At 29.4% G+C, this 24664-nt stretch overlaps 2 protein-coding genes and 1 pseudogene across 2 annotated transcripts; 1 reads left to right on the top strand and 2 right to left on the bottom strand.

Annotated features, from left to right (window-relative positions):
* The first annotated feature begins 110 nt into the window (after positions 1–110).
* On the top strand, positions 111–3390 carry CYCD7;1 (CYCLIN D7;1). The gene is made up of 6 exons (XM_068622108.2): positions 111–483; positions 807–893; positions 996–1094; positions 1912–2110; positions 2906–3039; positions 3141–3390. The coding sequence occupies exons 1-6, from the start codon at positions 232–234 to the stop codon at positions 3246–3248; spliced, it is 879 nt and encodes a 292-aa protein (XP_068478209.1). The 5' UTR covers positions 111–231; the 3' UTR covers positions 3249–3390.
* A 362-nt stretch (positions 3391–3752) lies between these two features.
* On the bottom strand, positions 3753–14849 carry LOC137818588 (delta-1-pyrroline-5-carboxylate synthase). The gene is made up of 20 exons (XM_068622107.2): positions 14522–14849; positions 10572–10643; positions 10373–10476; positions 9996–10098; positions 9696–9857; positions 9192–9469; positions 8405–8555; positions 7847–8011; positions 7596–7673; positions 7189–7278; positions 6856–6942; positions 6637–6723; positions 6467–6563; positions 6290–6393; positions 6089–6164; positions 5308–5458; positions 5142–5210; positions 4489–4555; positions 4333–4403; positions 3753–4165 (listed from the first exon to the last, which is right to left on the bottom strand). Exons 1-20 carry the CDS (start codon positions 14681–14683, stop codon positions 4084–4086), a joined length of 2256 nt encoding a protein of 751 aa, XP_068478208.1. The 5' UTR covers positions 14684–14849; the 3' UTR covers positions 3753–4083.
* A 5890-nt stretch (positions 14850–20739) lies between these two features.
* Positions 20740–22677, bottom strand: LOC150024162 (uncharacterized; annotated as a pseudogene).
* Between the last annotated feature and the right edge of the window lie 1987 nt (positions 22678–24664).

The raw sequence follows: 24664 nt of genomic DNA, 5'->3' as shown, positions 1-24664 counted from the left end.
AACAACCCTTCTTGTGTTTACTCTACTTTTTCATTACAAAACAACATGTGACATGTGTTTATATATATAGCATGTTTGGTTTCACTTCCTTTTTGTCAAAATCATTTAGATTTACCACTCTAAAGGCAAAGCAACATAGGTGCTTTCAATTTTTCATTGTGTCAGTGTGATTTAGAGATCTGTGCTGACCAAAAGGGGTCACACACTGTCAGTGTTCTTAGCTTTCAAGTCATGGTTTATGAATGCATGGATAATTTGCTGTGTGATGAGGTGTGGCTTTCGAATAATTCTGAAAATACCTTTGAAGAAGTTGGTGACTTTGTTGTTTCACTCAAGAGTTATGAAAACAAAGAGTTTGAAGAGGCTTTTACACTGTATCTAGAGAAGGAGGCTTCTTCTTTGCCTGAACACAACTATGCAAAGTACTTACACTCCAACAATTTGTTTCTTCCTAGGTGCAGAGTTATTCAATGGCTTGTCAAGGTCAGTATTTTTCCTTTTGGAGTGCTTTTGTGAAGATGTTTTATGTTGGTGCCATGAACTTCTCCATAAAAAGAAGAGAAAAAATAAGAAGAAAAATTGAAGAAAAACTTACCTTTCTTCTTATTCTTCTATCTCAGAAGTGTGTTTATGGAGAAATTAATGTCACTTTATTTTTGTTGTTATTTGTGTAGGTATAGGAAATGGAAATGATTTCTGAGACTATTAAACCCTGTACTTTTTCTCTTTCCATTTATGTTGAAGACAGTGTGAAAGTACATCACTACTCATCAATTGTATTTGCCTTTTCCTTCATCTGTGTGCAGTGTGGAAGTCACTTTAATCTTTCTTTTGGAACAGTTTTCTTGGCTGTTAATTATCTTGATCGCTTTGTGTCCATTTGTCAAAGCAATGTAAGGATTTCTGGCTATTATAATGTATAATCACTTTGCAACATTTGTTAGATTTTGGATATTTTCTGAGTAGAGTTAATGAACAGTAATTACTTGTAGCAGGATTGGAAATACTGGATGCTTGAATTGCTTTCTATTGCTTGCTTATCAGTTGCCATAAAGTTCAATGAGAAGTCACCACTTTCCTTGCATGAAATTCAGGTAATTAGTTCTCATTTTTTTTTTGACACAGAAGTAATAAAATTAAATAGGCCCATTTTAAGGTTCTCAAAACCCTTATACAAAATAAAAAAGTTCAAAAAGTATTTTTCCAAATACATATTAGAACCAAAATAAAATCTTCTTTTGTCTATTCCACTCTACCAACTAAAGAAAAATCAAAAAATCAATAATCAACTTTTAAAGTGACCTATGGGACTCGGACACTTCTCTTTAAATGGTGTGTCCATGTCAGAAACACGTATAGCACACCGACACTAGTAGAACACGTCTAGTAGAACACGTATCAGTGAAATGTCAAATTAAAAAAATCTTAGTTGGATTTTTGACAATTTTAGCACGGTTCTAACACAATTTTAAAAATGATAAATATATTAATTTTCTAAAATCTCAAACTTATTGTATAAATTTTTATTATGATCATAAAAATAAGGAATAAATCATTTTGAACCAGTTATGAAAAACACCTTTTCTCAAAAAAAAAATCTGAAACATATTTATACACATAAATCTTTATTCTCAATTTGTATAATTTATAATTATATAATATATAGATTTATGTTCCCATGTCTCACATTTTAGAAATTATACATATATTTGTGTATGTGTAGTACTGTATTACATAGATAATGACATTAAGGAATTAGTTTTCATTTTCATTACTTCAATATTTTGTCATTTCTTATAAAATGTAATGTTTGAGATGATGATTTATAAATAAAAACATTTCATAGATAATAAGCAGTAATATTATATGAATAGTGATAAAGAGAAAGAGTGTTGTGGGTTTGTGTTGAAGGTGGAGGGCTTGAATTACTCATTCCAATCAAGTGTAATTTTGAAAATGGAGCTGATCCTGTTGAAGGCATTGGGGTGGCACCTTAACTCTGTCACAACTTATTCTTTTGTGGAAATGCTGGATATTCATTTCTTCCAATCTCATCTTTATCAGAAGCTCATTTCACCAGCCACTCAACTCCTTCTCCAAGCTACTTTAGGTATGTGTGAAAACCATTATATTTTTAGTTTCATCATTTGTTAATAATTATAAAAGAAACACTTTATTTTTTATTTTTAAGGTTTATTTTTTTTTAAAATAGTAAAAATAAGATGAAGTTATTTTTAATGCTTTTTATAAACATTTGAAAATAAAAATAATTCATTTTTATCAGGATTAGTATTTTTAATAGCAGTTTGGAAAGTGTTAGATGTTCCTGCTTCTTGTAAGGGTTCAATAATCCTTTAAGTGGTTCATATGTATATAATTTTTATTGTTGATAAAAAAAATATTTAAATTAAAATTAAAAAATACATTCTAAATAGACAAGTTCTTAATTAGTTTTAATTTTTTCTTCACATTAATTTTGTACACTTATGTATACTTTTTAAGAGGAGTGTCATGAATGGATAATAGAAAAGAAAAAAAAAATTAAAAGGTGTGGTTTTATAATATAGGCTATAAAAGCAATTAATATGAAAATATCTTGTAACTGTAACTTCATCAGATAAGATGGTGCAATGTTGATCATTAATAAGATTACAATGTTAGAATTCATGTAAAAAATTTAGGACTGAAAATAAACAGAACCAATTACAACATAATTTAAAACTTGATTTGATAATTGACCAATTTGATTATTTAGTTTATGCTTTTTTTAAGGTTAACAATGAACAAATCAACCCAACTATAGTTGAAAAATTAATTAAAAAATTGATTCATTTAGACATTGTTATTCACAACAAAGGGATGATGAACATCTACAAACTTGTAATTAAAAGTGGATATGTTGCAGATCAGAAAATGGTGGAATTCAGGCCAAGCACTGTTGCCATATCTGCACTGTGGTGCAGTCTAGACCAGTTATATCCACCAACAGCAGATAGTTACATTGCTTATATTCTCAGACTCTTGAGCCAAACTCAGAAGGTAAAATAATCTAACAGGGATTCATAGTTATGCTTTAATTTGTACTTTTTTTTTATAGATTTACACTTTCAGATTTCATGTTGGTGTTTATCTTTTTGCAGGATGATATCATCAAGTGTCATGAGTTGATGCAAAGACAAGCTCCAGTGTGCTGTGAAAATCACCACCATTGCCCTTTAAGCCCAACAACAGTACTGTTCAACACATGAACTTGCATTTAACATGGCTAAATCACTGTCTTCTTCTTTTATTTCTCATTTCCAAACACATCATTGTTCGATTTTATGAAATGTTTCAATGCTCATATATATATACTACCAGTGTAGTAAATTAATCATGGCATTTATCACTTTTAAGCCATTTTAAATGAATAAATTTATTATGTAAACCATTTCTCATGAATGTGTTTCAAAGTTTATACTATCCATGCACAATTTCTTCTTTTTTTTCTCTTTACCATAACATGTTTCTAAGTTTATGCTTGTGATATTTCCAAAAGTATATGTTTTTTTAATCAATAATATAAAATGGAACAAACATGGTAGAGATAACATCTAAAAAATAAGAAATTTTTTTAAAAAGTTCATACAATTGAAAAAATATTTAGTTTCACTAACAACCAACACAAACCTAATAAATAAATGAATAAAAAGAACAGATATAGAATAATCAAATCACATCTAGCATAATGAACAGTAAACTAACAACAATCCTGCATAAAACAAGTTAAAGTTTCTATAATAAAAACTTCTCCATAATTATTCAAGCTCACTAGTATACAGAGAATAATAACATTGGTGTAATGCAAACTCAGAAATATGATATGAAAGAGCAATACAATTGAATACAAACATTCATATTATTTCCTCCCTATGAACTTGCTCCAGGTAAGAAAAATGCCCTGGAAAGAGTCAAGTGATAGTTACCATTATACATGGCCAACATCTCAACAGCTTCTGCATATCATAACAGCACAGAAAAGAGATGTTGCTTGGTTGAGGGAGCATATTAGCTTCAAAAGTGAACTAAGTTCTAAATACAAAGTTATGCTTTTAGTGGCAATTCTTTGTAAGTGTAATGGACCCCTTTATCTCCATTAACCACATGCCCACTCCCTCTCAATACCCTGCATTATATCCATCAAATATTCAAATGGGGAAAAAGTTGGATAATGTAATGTATCTATAAGCCTAGATTGCTACTTTGATTCACAAGTTAAAAAGTACTAGGTTTCTTGAACATACTTTTTCACATCATTGAAACTATAAAAGAAAAGAGCTCAGATTTTCATACCATCTGTTTGTCAACAAACCCTCTACTCCCACAGGACCTCGTGCATGAATTCGACTTGTGCTAATTCCAACCTGTTCAATAATTAGTGGAACCAGACCAAATGAGAAAATAAAGTCATTGTTACTGATAGCAATGAGTTTTGTAGAAGATCATTACCTCTGCACCAAGCCCAAATCGTGCTCCATCACAAAATCGTGTACTTGCATTGTGGAAAACAGCAGCACTGTTTGTACATAAGGCAAAGTTGCATATGTTCCACAATAAGTATCAGGAAGAAACAAGAGTTATTCATAGTCAAGTTGTAAGAGTTGTTCGTTAAGGAAACATTTGGTGGCATCATGTAGGAAGAAAGTGAGATGAAAGAAATTTTTGTACACAAAAGTAGAAGGTTGCATAATAATGATTCTATGAAATTTACAGATTCCACAGACTTTCAGATTTATGGATTGATTTGAGGGGAATGGTAAAGTAATGTTTATGAAATGGAATACTTTGTTGAAGATAAACTAATGCTAAATCATACTTGATAACTCAAATCTTGTGAGCTAGAAGAGTGTAAATATCAATTGAAAAGAGACATTATTAAGACTTTAAGCTAGAGTTTAAGATGAGATTTAGTAATGTGGTAGTAACAAACAATGATAACAGTAAAAGTTGTGGTGACTGTGACTGAGAAACCTAGCCTTTTCGTTCTAAGTGGGGTCAACAAGTAAGAGTGTCACCAAACGAGAAAAAATTGGGGCAAGAAAATTAGTCCTTAGTAGATAAAGTCAACAAACACAAGTAGGTAGTCAAATTTCTAGACATACCTGTCAACTTGACTTATGAAAGTCTCAGCAACTTCACAATCTTCTGTAACAATGCATTCAGTATGAGCACTGCAAAAACAACAATGAAAGTAAGAAAATATTTGAACACAATTGTTGTTAATGATAAGAGAATGGAATGAAAATTATTTGGAGGAACATAACATGCCTTCCATGTTGATTTATGTGGTCAATGGCAGCAAATACATCTTCTACAATTTCAACTGTGCAAGCAAGTGAACTATACTCATGATGAAAAGAGCTTGTTTCATCAATGTTTAGTAAGTCACTAGCTTGTGGTCCACCGTACAGTTTAACACCTGCAATCCATTTTGTCCTTTTTTATACAAGTCTTTTCTGATTGTGAAGAAAAATATGATGCATATTACTTACACCATTTATTAAGAAAAGAAATTTGAGAGGTTTAAGCATGACAACAAAAATAAATAGATCTGTTTTTGTACATATTAGATTGGTAAACTCCAAAACCATAGCTCATATTAAACAATCCCCTTCCATATTTTCATAAAAATGGTTTCAACTTCTTGTCTTGCTTTTCTTGTAAGATTTTTATTTCTCTTAACTTAAATAACCCATAATATGTATTTCACATGATTTTTCTTTGAAAAACTTGTTTCAAGATAAACATTTTCTCTGTTCTTTTGAACTCACTTCTAGAATTCCCAAGACTAATATCAATCTCTGCATTGTGATTATTTTTCTCTGCCCTTAACATGCACATTTCACTTCTGATTTATTAGTATATCATGATATGATCTAGTGATAACACACACACACACACACATATATATATATATATATCATAAAACTAACATAACAAAATCTCTTCCCATCCCATGAAGGGAATTGTTAAAAATTCCAAACAGAATGGAATCTTCAAGTTGGACCAATGTTGTTTGTCATAAACCCATTTGCAATTAAAGTGATACCTTCACGTCGGAGTTCAAGGACAAGCTCATTAAGTCCACCATTTTTTGATAGATCCTTGTGTACAAGAAGAGTTTCCTAAGAATACCATAACAGTAATATTTTGATGAGCATAATCTATAAATTCAAATCACACCATACATACCAATTTAGTATATGAATATGTTTTACTAAGTGAATTGTACAGGATGTGTAAATGTTACCATTGCATTGCAGGCTGCAGGATAATCAGTCTTTGCATCTCTAACAATCTGTTTTGCCATACCAATATTAGCTGATTTGTCGACATATACATGACAAATTCCATCTGCATCACAAAAATAATAATTTCAACAAAATAGTTATTTAAGAAATAGGAAAATTATATGGAAGAACATTACCAGCATGTCCAAGAACAGGAATTTTTGTTGATTCCTTGATTTGAGAAACAAGTTTGTTACTGCCTCTTGGGACCACAAGATCTATCACATCATCAAGCTGAGGTAGAGTATGTTAGTGCCAAATAATTGAAGAGAAATAATTTTGAGGGATTTTATTAGAAGTATCCAACCTTAAGTAGGTATGGAATTTCATCTCTTGAATTCACAAGCCCAATAAGTTTGTCACCTACAGTATTTGGAATCACCGAAGTAATGACCTACAATAAACACAGATATGAAAGATAGAATCATGCATAATTAAAATGATGACAAAGAAACAACCATCAATTCTGATGCAGATTAATCTTATAAAACAATTGTCTCAACCAAAATGAATACATAGTATAAACCTTGTGCAAGATTGCATTTGATCTTCTGGCTTCCTTTCCACCTTTAAGCAGTAAACCATTCCCACTTTGAATTGCCAATGCAGCTATCTGTTAATCCATTTATCCATACCACTAAAAGATCAACATCCAAAACTAAACTTCCAAACAACATACATAAAAGTACAGTCAAAAGATTGAACAAACCAAAATTACTTGTCATAGTTGATGTTATAGTGAAACAACACTCAACTCATATTAAATGGATAATTGGTAATCATGCTCAAATCTTTGTCCTTCAACATAATTTGTTGAGGATGGAAGGAAGATAAGAAGGAATAACAATCTTAAAATAACCTGAACAAGGGCATCAGGTCGAGACTCGAATATAACCAGAAGGACTCCCAAAGGACAAGAAATTTTCTCCAGGACTAGTTTATCTGCTATCTGAACAAAGGGACCAACAATTCTCATTGTCAGAACAGAACATAAAGTTTAATAACACATAGTTCATTTTTCACTCAAAGCAATGGTTATAATGTGTTCTTAAATCAAGACTAGTGAACATATATTACATAATCCATTCTAGAATTTGTTACTTTACCAAATACTAGAAACATGTAAAAAGAGTTGAATATTTCAACGTGGTGTCACAAATACCAAACATTACTTATAGGCTACTCATTTGCAATACACTATAACTCATTGATGACTGCAAAAAAAAAATAAAAAATTAGGAGGGTAAAAGAAAAATAATGTTTGACCTCTGTTTTTTTTAAAGTTTGACCAATTGGTTCTTCCATAGCTGCCAAAATGCGCACAGACTTTGCAAGCTTAGAGATCTGTAAAGTACAAAGATAGAGGTCAGATTAAAACATGTTTAGAAAAAAAAAACAAAACTTCATAAGAGTTGCTTTGGAACATGAGAAATCAGTGTTTGACAATAACAACAAAGAAAATCATGCATGTTATCCTTCACTATTCAACAACAGTACGGAATCAATTAAACTCTTGCCTTCTCAGGCTTCAGGGTTAAACGTGATATCAAGGAATTTTCATATCCAGCAATCACAGCTTCAGCAACATCAGCTTCATTCTCAAGACTTATTAGACTTGCATTTTTCTCCAATGCATCAGCAATTGCCAATAATATTTTACTTCTTTCTTCATATTTGAGGATCTGACACAAAAAACATCAATATAATTCTGACAGCTACCCTGATTCAATGTATTGTGTTGAGAAGTAATAACTGTAGTAGTACTGAAATTAGAAGTAATATATAGCAGAAATAGTAGTACAAATCACTATGTAAAACATTTAATATGGTGGAAGTAATGTAATCATATAAGAGTAATCAATTTTATTATTTATTATTTATAATAAGCCTTAAATTGGTCCTTCAAAGAATCTAGCAACAATTTATATCACCACTTTAGAGCTTACAAGGATGATATATCAACACCTTTAATATTTGATGGAAACTGGAATAAAAATCTTTAGAAAAAAATGTTGAAATGCGATTTTTGGAAGACCAATTTAGAAATTACTCACTCAACATGCAACTGTGATTACCTGAAGTCGTCTAGAACTCTCACGTGCTGAAACTGCCATTTCACGTGCACTCACTTCCTTTATATTGCTCCATAAATGAGCATCTTTATGAAAGACAGTACCTATTCTTTCCCCTTGAAGAACACGTATGATGTTGTTTGTAGCATAGCCACTTCAAGAGAGGTTAAAGTATAATAAAAGTTAGTCAAATGCAAAATCCTAATGCAGTATACTTGCAGTTATGCTTTACCTCCAAATTATTAGTCACAAATCACAACACAAATTAGAATCCTTTTCATTCTCTCTTGATCTATTTTCAAAATAATAGATACTTCAAGTAAATAACAAAGTTAAATGTATAAGGAAGTTTAATTTTTTCTTCTTTTTTTCCACGAGGCACCATAAATAGCATGACAGAAACAAGCATTTTATTTATTTTAAACTGATGAATTGCATTAGATATTCTCTGTACTCTAACATAATGGAATATATATCTACATTACCTTATCTGTTCATATGATATCCATATTTTAGATGTTATATCAAAAGGGGGAAAGGCACGTACCAATTGATGCTCTTTCACAACAAAGAAAAAAGAAGAATCCTTTGCAAACCACTTCACAAAAGAATCTAATTCAAACCATTCTTTTTGGATGTTGACTTCATGGTTTAAAAATTTAGCATAAGTGGGTGCCTCCCAATGAAGCAGTTTATGTAAAGGTACAAAAAAGTGAAACTAAAAATGTTATCTTTGGTGAAAGCATCTTGCTATATGGCTAAAAAAGCACAACACAAAAATGTAAGGTACCTAGTTATAATGACAGGGATACCAGCATGAGCAGCACAAACAGCAGCATTAACTTTAGCAGTCATACCCCCTCTGCCCAATCTTGACTTGTCTCCAAAAGTAATTTCTCCTTGATGTTTCTCCTTTACATATGTATGGATCAATTTTGAGTTTGGGTCACTTGGAGGACCACTGTAAAGGCCCTCAACATCACTCAATAAAACAAGGAGATCAGCCTGAAGTTCTAAGGCTAATAGTCCAGCCAAACTGTCATTGTCCCAGAAAATACCAGAAGAATCCTGCACAAAGTGCTTGCAATTTAAGATAATAAGATCAGATTTTTCAAATTCATCCATCATATAGCCAAACCCACCTAGTGGCACATGGCTTCTTTTGCTTTTGTTAGTCAAATTAACATATTGGCGCAACAAACTAAGATAGTCATCATCAAAAGCAAAAACTAAACAATTTCAGAATAAAAAGTAGAGATAACTCAAATGACACAGTGGAAGAAAAACAGCCTACCTCATATGGTGCTTTCCTAGTACTAACAGCATCATTTTCATTAAAAATGGGGATAACCCTTAAATCTAACAACGAGTTCACTGTGTCTGAAAGTTGTTTTCTGAAGCCAGCATCCCTAAAAAATCCATCATTCACAAGAAGTTGGGAAGAAGTCACATCAAGCTGCACCAAGAAAAAATCTCATATCAGCATCAACATGGAGAAAACAACAAAATCATTTGCAAATTAGTAACTAAAGAAAAGAAAACACTTATATTGGATTGGAATAATAATGAATAATCAACTCAGTTTTGTGGCAACCTGGCTGAACATGGTATCATAGAGAGCCATGAGACTACTTTGCCCAACAGCTGCACATGCTTTTCCATCAAGCTCACCTTGTGGTTTTTGAAGATCAGAAAAACTGTATCACAAGCACAAAATTTCTTTCAGGTTAATCATTCTCACCTTCAATTAATGGAAAATAAACAAGTTTTCATTAACAGCTTCAATCTTATCCGGTTTCAATCTTAATCACACAAATGGGTCTAAAACTTCTAGTGATAAACATGCTATAGCAGGGTATAAAACACTAATGTACTTTGATCATGAAGACAAATATCATTCTTTTCAAATTGGTGTAATCAAAGTGTGAAATCCATTATATACAATGATCATAAAAGATAAATGATAGGAACCTGCTATTTGCCAATTTGCGATATCTAAGTCTTTGCCTGCCAAGGCCAACAGCACCTGAAGTTACCAGTATGACTTCAAATCCTTGAGAGCTAAGTTCTTTAAGCTGCCACAATTTCATTGGAAACACAAATTTAAGTCACATATACACAAAATACATTACAATTAAGATATGAAATCCTAAATTTTTCTTTTCTATACCTGCTCACAAAGTGCTCCAATTCTACCTAGTGCTAATCTTCCATCACTTCTAGTAACAACAGCTGTTCCAACCTTCAATAAAAATGATGCAGCAAACAAATGTGTTAATAACAGAATTACAAATGGAAAGAAACTTGAGAAAAATAACATATACTTAATGCAGTCACTCCTTTAATTCAACTAAAGTGTCTTTTAAAAATAAAAATGTGATAAAATTCTATGTTCCAAAGTAGATAATACTTTAATGCACTCTTCTAATGATTTTTCAATTAAATTTTTAATTTTAACATAATACAAAAAGAAAAAATATAGAACAGATATAGTTTTAGTGATATAGGTATTAGCATTCTTGCATTTTCTAGATAAAAAAGGACCTACCTTTTTCTTTAATATTTTTATTATTTTTCTATTTTGTTATTTACCATTTTAAATTTTATATCATGTTGATTTATAATAATCTATTTGAAAATAAAGATTATTTATTAAATTTTACCTATTCAAAATATTTAATATATTGTTTAAGGGATTGACAACTTGAAATTTAAAGCATAGTACTATCTTTTCCTGATACAATATATATATATATATATATATATATATATTTATATTCTCAAGGTTTTAGATTTAAATACACTCTTCTAAACTTAATAGAAGCAAACTAAATATTGGTACGCGTCAAAACCACTTTTAAAACATTGATATAATCTTTTTTTTAACATAGTTAATATAGTTTTTTTCTTAATAAATTATGACTAACTATAATTACAAATATACTTGTATAATAGAATGAACCTAACAACAAATATTTGTATTCTTATTTAAGAAAAAAGATTTTAATTTATCTCTCAATCATAATATACATTAATTAGTGTTTTAATATATCAATGATTTAGTTATTTCAAAACATATGATTGCAAAAAATATTAATTTTTTATTTATGATATTGTTATAAATTATTCATCATAATATATATATATATATATATATTAGTTAGTGTTTCAATATATTAACGATGTAGTTAATATTTCAAAATATATGATTGCAAAAAATATAATTTTTTATTTTATTTATGATATTGTTATAATACTTTTTGTGGTTCCGTCTCTGTTCAGAACACACTTCACACCATTCATGAGAGTTAGATATTGGTGATGCAGCACTGAGTCAAGAGAACGAGTTAGGTGACTCAGTGAGTGAGTTCAACGAGTGGGAGAAAAAGAGTAGATAAATAGGTGTCAGAGTTGAGATGCAGAGGGTCTGCCACGTGTAAAACTAAGCTTTGTGGGCCCTACAAATCACGATATTATTGTTGTTTAATCTCACACCACTAAACAATTAGGGGTCACTATCAATTCATGGGTTTGCAAAACAATTAAAAAATAAAAAAAAACACCTGAAAAATAGCACTAATTAATATATAAAAAAACCAAAAATATATTTGGTACAAAAGAAACCTTTCTAAAATATTAGTAAAAAAAATAATGTAAATTTAATAATTCTTCTATTTGAGTTGAATTGAGGAAGCCTAAACCGAAAAAATCTAAATTAAAGTCATGCTTAAAAAAGAATATGAAGTGAAAAAAAAAAAAAAAATATATATATATATATATATATAAGTTACATTGAAAAAAAAATATGAATTTCAAATTTTTGCTTTTTTTGATATAGAAATTAAATATTAGATCTTAATTAATGAATTTATTTATAATCGTCTAAAATTTTAAATTTTTTGTACCTTTTCACAAAAAAACAATTAATTTTTTACTTTTAATTTCAAAGCTTCAATTTAAAATTATTTATCTCTTTTTAAAATTAAGCAATTTATTTTGATAAAACTGCTCCTTAAATACCACTTATTTACTTCAATTCTAACACTATTAAACTATTTTGTTACTTTTAATATAATCTTTAAACAAAAAGTTAAAACTTGATCAAAACCCTAAAAGTATCACTGTTTAAAAAATATTTTAATTTATAAATATAAAATATATTATAAATAATGTAAACACACATATTTTCATACCATCTTAAAACAATAATTTTACTGCTTAATTTGTGTTCACTAGATTAGCTTAATAACATTCATCTAAAAAATAATTTTTCAACTTTGAATAGAGTTTTCAACAACCAATTATCTTATATTTTCCATTTTTCTTAAACATGAGCTAACTATGTTCAAAATTAAAAATATTTTTGAAACTAATTTTAATTTTTTTTGTTTGTCTAAAGAATGTGAGGTTGAAGAACCTCTAAACTTAATAGTTTTGGGTAAGGTTGCTAATAGTGTCATGAAAAGATTGAGAAAATCCATCACCAACCTAACACAATAATTTTATGAAATGATTTATAATAATGTCTACCAAAGCTTATTTTAGATAACTTTAAAATATTTTTAGATCATAGAGAAGATATGAATCTCATTTTTTAAAAATATACATTTTGGAAACAAACACTTCTTCCTATTCATCTTTTTATTTTTGAATTATTTGATAATTATCAGATTGAGACTTTCAAAATGTTAAATTTAGAACTCATCATTCATTTTCTTTTATTAGATTAGAAACAAGTAAGCATGTGAATAATTTTTTTTTTATCTTAGTTTTTTTTTTTGCATTAAAAAGAAAAAAGAAATTGGAAAGATAAAAGAAGAGGACTCAAAGTATACCATGTTACTTTTCTATTCTTTATTTATGTGTTTGGAAAGGTTGTGCTTTATTTAATTTAATTGTAAATAAAAATTATATTATCTTTTCTTTGATATTTGATGGGGATAAAATTTATATTTAGCAGGAGATAGAATTTACCTCCACACAAAATTTATTATACATTTTCTTCTGTTTTTATTAGACTATCAAATAAGTTCAAATTATTTTAACAATTTAAAAAAAAATGTAAACAAAAACAAACATATATGTATATATTATTATCCTATTCCTAATTTAAAATAATATCGGATATTAGTTATAGTATTATTTGTAAATAGCAAAATAGGTTTTTTTAAAAAAATACTTATTTGCTTTTTATTTTATTTTAACTCAAATCAAAACAAAATATTAAAACAATAGAGTCCTCAGTCAGAGAATTTAATTGAAATTAAAAGGAATCAAGTTCTTCATTAAAACTTTAACTTTATTATTGAACAAAGTAATAATAACACACCTTATTCTTCAATGATGCCATTTTTTAAATTTTTTACAAATAATCATATCACTCCATACACATAACAAATGACCTTTCTAAAAACTGTCATGTTCATAAGAAAAATCATAAATAATTATGAAAATTCACTCGAAAATCAAGTAAAAACAAAATCACCACACCCATTAACTTTATGCCACAGATAAAGTCATAGCATTTTGATTGTTGAAAAAAAAATTGATGTTTGAAAAAAGAAACATAAAATTATAAAAAGGGTTTCGTTTCCCTCAGTTTTTTTTCCTCTGTTTATCTTGGTTCATCCATGTTTTAGCCTTGATGCAGAGAAGAAAAAAAACCCAGAAATCTAAATTCTGGGATCCTTTATTTGTGTTATTTTTTACGTATTATTTTCACTTTTAATCACAAAGTCACCATTTTCAGCTTTTTCCAATATTAAAAAATTTGCACACAAAACAGAGCAATTTATAGAAAACAAGAAGCAGAGTGAAAACATTGTCACAAGGAAAAAACCCTTTGATGTTTTCCTCTGGTTTTTATATAATTTATTATTCTTGGTACACTCTGTTTGAAGAATGAGATCAATGAATGCATGAAAGAAACAGAGATACCTAAAATAAGAACACGATATACACGATATATGATAAAGAAAAATAAGAAATATTAATAATTTTTTTCATAACAACATCTGAAAAGAGAAAATCTTTGAGAAATTCTTATACTGGGAAATAGTTTATGTTTTTGAAATCATAATATATGAAGAAAAACAGAGTGAAAATGGAAAAAAAGAGTACCTTTACAATGAGACGCTTGACCTTGGAGAGAAAAACTCTGGAAGGATCGATGTTGCCGGAGAAGTGAGTTTGGAAGAGCGAGTTGAGGTGAGTTAACGCGGTTCCATTGACGTGGGGTATTTCAGAGGGTTTGGTTTTGTGGCCATTTTGCAGAAGTTCCATTGTTATTCTGAGAGTGAAATGAGAAACAGAGATCAAAGAAGAAGAAGAAAACAGAGATGTGAAGTTCTCTGTTCAAATGATAAGGGCTTTTAAAGGCATGCACAGGGTTTTCGTGATTTTTTTTTATTTTATTTTACTTTTTGTTTATATTTTGAAATATTTTTCTAAATTTAGTAACCACCAAAATTTCCTACTAATACGGCATCTTCATTGACTTGGGAGTTTTTTTCCCAATTGGAGTTGAGTGTATCACAAGAAGTTTATCTTTTATGATATCATTTTAATTTTTATTAGATGTTTATAACTATAAATTATTTGGGATATTATTTTTTTTAGGGTTAACTTGGAGATATTTCTTTATTTATTTTGAGTTAAAAAGAATTACCAATGTATGAAATAATAATGAAGATTTTGCATTGTAAAATTAATTAACTATTATAATTATCAATAAAGCTATCAAGGAGATGATAGTGACTCTACATAAATATTTTTTTGATGTGAAGACGTTGTAACCCTTTATGAAGAAAAGAATGATGTAAATATAATAAGTAAATGACAATACTTCAAAAGGAAAAAAAAATGCTTGATGGAAGATAACTAGAAAAATAGGCAAAGTGACAAATGCGAAAATTGGTGAAAAGGAATTAGGGATTTTACTTTGTGTTGTTTTATTATTCAATATCAAATAATTAATATTATTTTTTTAAAATAAAATATTAGTTTTATAAAATTTAAATAGAGTTTATAGATTACTTTGATTTTTTTATTAATTTATCATTCATTTTCTCTTAGTTGTCTCTAAAAAATATTATTTATAATTATTTTGATAAAGGGTTTACGATAATTGAAAAATAACTTCGTGAGAATAATGCAAACAATATTAATATTTTTTATTTTTATATTGATTTATCTTGAGTTATATTTAGTCTTTTTAAAGTAAATGTTCTTGTTAATAAGATTGTTTATACTTAATTAGACTGTCATTTTTAGTTCATTCAAATATAAAAAAAAAAGTCAATTTCTTAATTCCTTCATCATCTCCTTAAACAAAGACAATTTCACTCAGTGAGTAAGTACATTTTTACCATACAACAAAAGTTATTTAAATGTTACGAAAAAAAATTTAGTAAATGATTTTTTTTATCTAAATACTCACAAATTTTAGATTTTTTTTCATGCATCATAACTTATTCACATAGAATCACAAATGTGACATTAGTCTTTTCTATGTGGAATGACTTCTATACATAGACCTTTAATTAAGGATCGTTGTAGCTTATGTGTTTACTCTTGTGTCCTTCTCTCAGTGTTTTCCAAAACACGGTGACCTTTACTGATAAGAGTCTAGTTATGATTTAGCTTGATTTAGGACAAGAACTTAATTTGCTTTATATTTTCATGAATTTTGGATTACTTATTTCCTTCTTTTCCTTCCAATGTTTGCACCTCACCTTATTGTGCTTAATAAGTTAAAATACAAAATTACTCTTTGCACGTATTTTACACATGAAATAAAACAAAAAAAAATTTATAATTTCTAAAATTTACTATGAAAATAATATTATACTCTACAAGTACTTATTTATTTAATATTTGTTTAAAATCTTCCTATCCATGCACTCATAATTTACATTAGCACCATTTTCTGTAGCACTCAATGTTGTTAGGCACAAGACATCTTTCTCTCTACAATGAATCCCTTTGTAGCACTGACAATACCAAATTGATTATGAAACTCAGAAAGTTGGTCAAATGTGTTAGTATCATCTTTGCAATGCAGGAGTTAAATTGCATCTTCTAAAAATCACGTGTATTTTCATCTACTTTACATGTCCTTCTCGTTTGATTTTGTATTGTTTGTTGTGTATCTTGTACTTTTATTCTTATCTAACACTTCATTTGACTTCGTTTAATGTGTTCCACTTGTCTTTATCTAGTTCTTCACTTGTGAAGTCTAGTGGTATTTCTTCTAATTTTGTCTTACTTTTTTCATAGTAAAATCATATATCCTATTTCACACTAACTAGCTTGATTAGAAAAGTCATAACAAGGTATTATTTGTTATCGTCAAAGTTATGGGTTGTCTATGACAAGACTCTTATAATTAGATTGTTTCCAATTCATTGAAAGTCCATCCATGTCTTAAAAATCTCATTTTTATTATGACAAAATATCATTTTGGTACAAAGGACAAAAAAATTGCTACTCATCATCTCTCTAGTTGTTGTTTATGAATTTTCTATTTCTCTTTGATATTCAAATTCCTTGGACTTAGTAGTGTGCTTAATTCTCAATGGTGAAGAAAGACCATTGATTGTCCATAAAGCATGAATGAGGCCTAAAAGCAATTTCATGCATATGAATTCTATGCAACCAGCAATAGGACTCAATGGCTGCAAAGTGCGGAGTTGAGACTATAGTGAACTATTCCATCTTAATGCAAAAATAAGCTATAACAGTGGTTTATTGTTTTAGATAACCCCACGCGAGGAATCAACTTGGTTTTGCTAGAAGGAACAAAGAGTTTGAATAAACATAGCATTCGTAAATAATAGTTATTTACAAATACATGCAATCGACCTCTATTTAAGCATCACTTCATGTTGAAAGATATATTTATTGTGATAAACATCAATTCCCTGTGGATACAACAACCCTTAGTTGTACTACAATTGACTCGGTCTGCTTGTCGAGTAAAAAGAATTGGAATTTAAACAATCCCACGACCGTGTGCCATCTTCCTTTGAGTTTAGCTATTCAAATGAGTTTTTATTGATTTTTTTATTCTTGGAATCTTATAAGTGAGTGTAGTGCATTTCCTTTGAGTTTATATATTCAAATGAGCTTTTATTGATTTTTTATTCTTTTTATAAGTGAGTGTGGTGCATCAAGACTTGAGCCCTTTTAGTATCTTGCAACCCCTTCTTGAGCTCTCTACCCCTACTATCATTGAAATGCAAATGATTACTCATGGTAGACTTAAGAATAGTCAAATATTTTCCCAAAAGATTTTAAAGCCCAACAAGAGTGATAAAAGGTTTTCACAAATATGTTTTCTATTTATATTTTCAAAAAACAAAGAAAACAAAACTAATATTTTTGGGTGGTAGTCACCTAAAGGTTCTAAAGAGAGATTAGCCCCAAGTAGACTCCTAGGAAAGAAAGGCAAGTTAGTAGGACTGCTTAAGTACTAAGTTTTTCTTAGAAATAGTGTTCCTTAGATAGTCTTCACAAAAGACCATTCGAGTAATTTCTAGAACAATTTTCAAAAACTACTAATTGTGTGTGGGTGAAGATGCAAATGAACCTATTAAACCGAAGAAAGGTTTAAAATATACTAACAAGAAATAGAACTCTCCTAATACCATAAAGACCTATAAATCAATAACAATAAAAGAAGGAAAGAATTGAAATAGTAAAGCAAAATAAATGTAGCTGAAAGTAAAGTAGACCTTACTAATAAAAGTGCAAGAGCCAATTGACACACTTCTAATATAAAACGAATTTAATGAACAACTCTTCAATAATTTCCTAAGAGGTATTTTTCCAAACACTTTAGAAGGCTAGAAAATGAAATGCAAGAAAACATAGACTTCAAAAGTTCCGTGGTATAAACCAACTCAAATTTGTCACTTTTTCTTGAATCTCTTTGTATGTCTCTTGGTGTGCTTTGCATCCAAACTGCTCAGGTCCTCTTTGGCCTGTCTTTATCCCTTGATAACACTCTAATAGTCACAAAAAATCCCCAAAAACAGCAGCTGAAAAGTTGGTTCAACTTCTTCCAATTATGTATCACACCTTTCTCCAATAATTCCAAGAAAGAGAACTAAAAAAAAGCTAATTTGAAAAGGCTATACTCTAAATACATATTTATATTTTGATATGACTGAAATGAAGTCCAACACAACAAAAGGAACCTAACAAAGACACTAGAGTAGATTAAAAAAAAATAACTAGATCAACATTTGGCAGAGAACTGATCTATAATTATGTAAAATGTTCTAGATATAATTTTTCTCTGAAATTTTAACCAGATACAGTTAACTTATCAAGAATCATGCTAAAAAAAATTCAACTCAAACCGATCACAGAATTATTTTTAAAAATTCAAAAACCGAGAGAAAACTGTTGTTGCTCAAACTCTGTTTTCAGCACTTAACATCCTTTTGATATTTATCATTATTTTCCTGTTTAGAATTAGGATATTCCTTTTTAACCCAAAATCAAGAACATATAAAAGAACCCAGATATAAAATTTAAAGCAATTTAAGCATGTATTCAGTTTCCAGTAATGTTTTTAATCAGAGCAAATTTACAAAAATCTGACAGCGAGAAAGAACCTTAAAGAATCCAAAGAAAATGAAAAAAACAATAAGACACAATATATTTTTATGATATTGAGACTTACTAATGATCTAATAGTAAGTATAAAACACAAACTTAAAAAGGAAAAAAAGCACCAAAATCTTATACACTGTTTTTTATTAAAAGATATTTTCTCAAACAACTTGTGTGTATTCATTGAAACATCTAGTGAAACACATTGGAGACTCCACTAATCATAGAATTTTGAGGCAATTAAGAAAATAAAAAGATAAAACAAAACTCATATTATAACTTGAAAACAAAACAAAACCAACAAATTAAAATGGATGAAAAACCCAAAACAGCAAAGAAACAAAATGGACAACACCTAGAACAAAAGAACTCTAAATGGGTTGATGATTATTCAATCCAATTGAAGAACTAACATGATTTGAACTGATTAACATAACAACAACAAGATTAAATGGTGGAAATGGAAACAAATAGAAGAAACAAGCCAAACATGGTTCAACCCACACAAAACACAAAGAAAAAACCAAAGAACTTATCTCTTTTTAATGCAACCGAATCTCTAATTACCAACGGATCGAGTTCTCCTTGGCTCCTTCCAAAGTTCTTCGGTTTGATGTGGATTTGTTGGAAGGAGAAGACATGGCAGCATAAAATATGATCGAAATGGGTAAGAAATAGAATGTGTTTCAGAGTGTTGTAGGAGAATGGTGTTAAGACGGAGGTTAGACCAACCTTCAAGCTATTTCGAAGAGTGAGAGCAAGAGAAAAGAGAGACTTGAGAGAAATTCTAAAACCAAATAGGAAGAAATTCATTACAATATTCAAGTCTAAGAAATTTACAAGAGAAGCTCTCTATTTATAGATCCTTGGGTTTCTTAAGATGACTATTGAAGCCCTAAAAAACTCTCCATTCATGGAGTGACATGTGGCAGCTTCAAATCTTCTCCATTGGTGGATTGCAATGTGGCAATCCATGTCTTGAAGACACTCTATAATAACATGAAGAGAAGTGGCATAAAGGAGAGGAAAATACATGGAAGAGGCGCGCCATGTGCATGCATCTGCTAGAAGTTGAATGGTTTACATTTGGAAAATGTAAGGAAGGAAGTGGTGTGTTCATGGATGCTTGTGTGGTGCCATGTTGGAGGCCATGTAGGTGTCCCCTCTTGGTCTTCTAAGGCATAAAGTTCCTAGATTAAAATGACCCATAATATAGGGTCTGAAATCCTATACAGAAATTAAAGACTGAATTTAAAATCCTATATACTTTGTACAATTTTTACAAGGTTACAAAAGGAGAAATCTCTAGAAAATTAGCTTCTAATAAAAACTTCCTCTCTAATGAGCTTGATTGTCTTGGTGCCTAGGATGATCCTCCATCATTTATCCTTATAACTTTCAGAAAGTTTCTTTATGACTTTCTTTGGCTTTTCTTCTTTTTCTTTAAAACCTATCCCTCTTTATTATGTGGAGCTTTAATGTTACCTAGGAGAATGTTTAGAGATTTTTCACGTGCATTGGCTATGCAATTATTTTCCTTAGGGTAAAGTTTTCTTTTTCTGAACCTTTTACTGTATTATGTGTGTTTGTGTGTGTCTGTGTGTCTGTGTGTGTATTAAAATATACTAATATATTTCATAATCTAAAAAACTCAAGAGAAACATTTATAGAAAAAGTCTAACAAAAGATAAATTTATGTAAATTATAATGTTTGAATTTCAAATTTTTTCATCCTCATTGAAAAATGCAACTTCTAATTATGGTTCATCAAGAGATAAGTTAACAATCTCAAGAATTTCGTTGTCATCCAATGAAAAATCATCTACTGCAATATTCTACAATTTAGTTTCCTCTTCTTTGTATTTTGAGGATTTTCTTGAGAGAAGACAAAGATTACTATAGACAAATACTAGATCCTCTAACCTTTTAGGTGTCATTTGATTTCTTTTCAGAGAATGGATAAAAAGAAGTAGGTACTCCAACTCCTTTCACAACAAGAAGAAGAATATGGTTTCCAAGTACCTTAAGAGCTATCTTCTGAAGTATTGGTGCATGACCTCCATGAACACTCAACATCAGAAAAATATTCTCTTCCACCTGAAAAGTTTGTGAACTCTATATTTATTTGTATCCTTACATTTGTATCATCAAAATAACTCTTAAAATATTTCTTCTTGTCATGAGTAAGTTTCACATCTTAATATGGGGCAAGTTTTTGCGAATCTTTATTTAATGATTCACGACTATAAAATAATTTAACTATATAATGTTTTTTTATCAACGCTATAAAATGTATTACCTTGAATTTAAAGAATGAGCAAGACAATGAAGAGATGTGACAATTTAGTCCAACGATTAATTAATATTGAGTTTACTACCTCAAAAAATTATGAGTGTTCAGCTTTTGTCTTTCTTTCATGTTGGTATATGACCCTTCTCACATTTTCAATCATTGAATCTCATATTTCATAAGTTAAATCAAGAGTAGCCTTATTTGTATATGTTTTTCTGAGAACATCATAAATAGGGGCAATAGAAGCAAGTATGTAATCAACCTCCATCCACCAATTATCAGTCAACAAAGTTTCTTTCATAAATTGTGCATTGTCCACGTTATCCTCTTTGTAAGAAGATCATTCATCACTAATAACCATCATTTTGAGTCCCTTTGTAGCATGATTATGGTTGAAAAAAATCTTATTAAAGCAACAAAAAGAAACTTCAATGAGTTGAAGTTATTGAACATTGATAATCTCATAGAGTGTCCTACAATAAAGTTTTTAATAAAGGTAGCATCATCAGCAATTTGTTAGATCCAAGAACATTGTTTATTAGTATCATTATTTCTTTCAATAGTTTTTGCTCCACGAATACTTTTCAATGCATGATTCAAGGTGTGCACTACACAAGGAGTTCAATAGTTTGAAGGAAATTCTAATTCTATAAGCATACCCACTGCCTTACATACATATGCATTATAAGTTATAATTTGTATTGCATTTTTCGGCCCAACCTCCATAATTGCATCTCTCATGTGTTTATCAATCAAATTAAGTGACTTTAAAAACATTGGTCCACTCTGAGTGATAGCCATAAAAATTATAAGTGTTCTTTTTTGAAGTCACTCCACCCATCATTAACAATTTTCACACCTTTTTAATTCCATGAGTTTCTTATACGTTGTAGAAGGTTTTCTACATGAACTTTTCCTTTGAAAGTAAATGACCTATTTGTTTATTATATGTTGGCGGTATATCAACTAAGATTAGAATTATTATAGTTACATAAGAAAATACATTGTTATAATAAAGACTTCTTGGTAAATGAAATGGTAGTCATAAAGAATAAAACATTATTGTAATTTCACAATTAAGAATATCTCTCACATGAATATTGAAAGCAACTTGTAAAAAACCTTTGAATTTTTGTAACATCATTATTTGTTTGATGTCCTTCATCAGATAAAGGTGGTAGAAGAACCTTTTTTTTCTTTGAATTTTCTATTTTCAATGATATTTCATTGTCTAGTTTTTTAAACTCAACAAGTTTTGACGGGGTCACATTTGGACAAGTTCTAACTCCTCCCCCATAATTTTTAACAAATGATCTCTTAATCAAGTGTGAGACCCATTGAATGAAAAATCACACAGACTATATTTGATTTATATTATTTCCTCAATCGGGAGTTTTCTTAACTTTGAAACATTGAACCACCCAAGGTTCTACAAACCCTAGCTTGCCAAGCAAGTTAAGGTTTCTATAAGCTCTTCATTTATGCCTCTAGGTTCCTAGGGTTAGGGTTTCATTTTATCCTATTTGTGACCCAAAATAGACGGTGTCTTCTGATGTGCCTCTTCAGTTTGTATTCTTCTAGCCATTGCTCCAGTCAAGGATCTAAATTTCTCTTTGTTAGGATTGAAAGACAATGTACTCATTTGTACTATTTTTATTTATATTTGTGAATATATTTCATTCTTATCTAATTTGATATTGTACTTAATGCTTGCTAAATGAGGAATCACTATTATTGCCTTTAAAATGTGAATGATACTGGGAAATATTTCATTTTCGGAACCAAATCAAATTAATCAAGAACTTCAACTTCTAGGGATATTTTACTGCTCCAACATTAATGCAGAAATGAACTAGTGTAACTCAAGGGATTGATTATGTTAGTTTGCCTTTTACATAACCATGATTAAGGAATAGACTTGGTTTGGCCTTAAGGAGTGGAGGATTTGAAATGTACTACATCTAAAATCATTGACAGTAGATGTGTTACAAATTCTATTTAATCTCAACACCTTATCATACTTGAACATTTTTCCCTTGTACACTTGTTTTTAGTTCTTATCCAACATTACTACTCAAATCATAAATCCTTTGATTTTAATGTATGCAATGATTTGTATTATAATTTACAAGAGGAATTTCAATTACTCTATTATCCTTTAGTCCATGTGGATACAACAATTCTTTATCAATTGTACTATAGTTGACTTGATCCACTTGTTGAGAGATAGAAAAAATCACCATCAATGGTATCCTTGAATTTAGGTACTTATGTCAATCATTCCACATGGTGATCCACTTTTTCATAATATTGAGACCAATATCTATTCATTCTTCCTCTCATGTCATCATCTGTATGAAGTTTATCTAAGTTTAAAAAGTTCGTAAGAATACATTGGTGAAGCCCAGACTGTCTCATGATCCTATCATCTTGATGAAAATCCACTTTGGGAAAAACATATAAGTGGAACAATTGCACGACTAGTAGAAATGATGTCAATAGTGATCAAACCCTAACGTTATCTACACGATAACAAGTCCACAAAAACTTAAACATCTATGTTGTTAGGATCAATATGACAAAATGGAGAATAATATAATTAACTCATGGGTTTAGGAATGACCTCCTATAAGTGGTCAAATATGTTTCGTAGATGAAGTGCATATGTAGGTGTTCTTGTCCTTTGTGATAGACAACACCACCTTTGTTAAAATATAATTACTTAATTAACCAAAAAATATAAGTGTTGAATTCGAGTACATTGTGAAGGGCATAAAAAGTAACATATTCGCCAAATGAAAAGCCAAGACCAGCTTCAATATATTCAACAATTGTGGGAGAAATACATGTAATTTGATCCCAAATCCAGGATTGCAATAGTAACATGTAACCTCCAATATTTTTTTTAGTTGAAGTCAACATCATGATCTAGACATTACTAAAATAGTTACACCCCAATTGTAATTTAACACATAATTAAGTTTGATCAATAGATATAACATGTGATGGTTGATATAACATGTTTATACTCATGGGTCAATCATATCCAAATGCGCATACCCAAATTGCATGACATAGAGATTGTAATCTTTCAACATGTTTGTTTTATAATCATAATAAAGACATATCATATGGGAAGTCGTGATTGAAAGTCTTAGCAACAATATCCTAATATTATAAAAAAATGTGATTATTTATAAACTTTATGAAATGATTAATGAAATTAGGGTAAACAATAAATAACAATTACATTCATAAATATAGAAAAAATACAAAATAATTTTAAAATTAAAATTTTAATTTATTAATGTTTTATTTTAGACTTGAACAAGTTTAATATTTTTAGTATT

Source organism: Phaseolus vulgaris, chromosome 10, assembly GCF_051622355.1.
Source record: "Phaseolus vulgaris cultivar YP4 chromosome 10, ASM5162235v1, whole genome shotgun sequence".
In the NCBI taxonomy this organism is placed as follows: domain Eukaryota; kingdom Viridiplantae; phylum Streptophyta; class Magnoliopsida; order Fabales; family Fabaceae; genus Phaseolus; species Phaseolus vulgaris.
The sequence above is the reverse complement of the archived record's forward strand: the minus strand, read 5'-3'. Positions and strand labels throughout refer to the sequence as shown.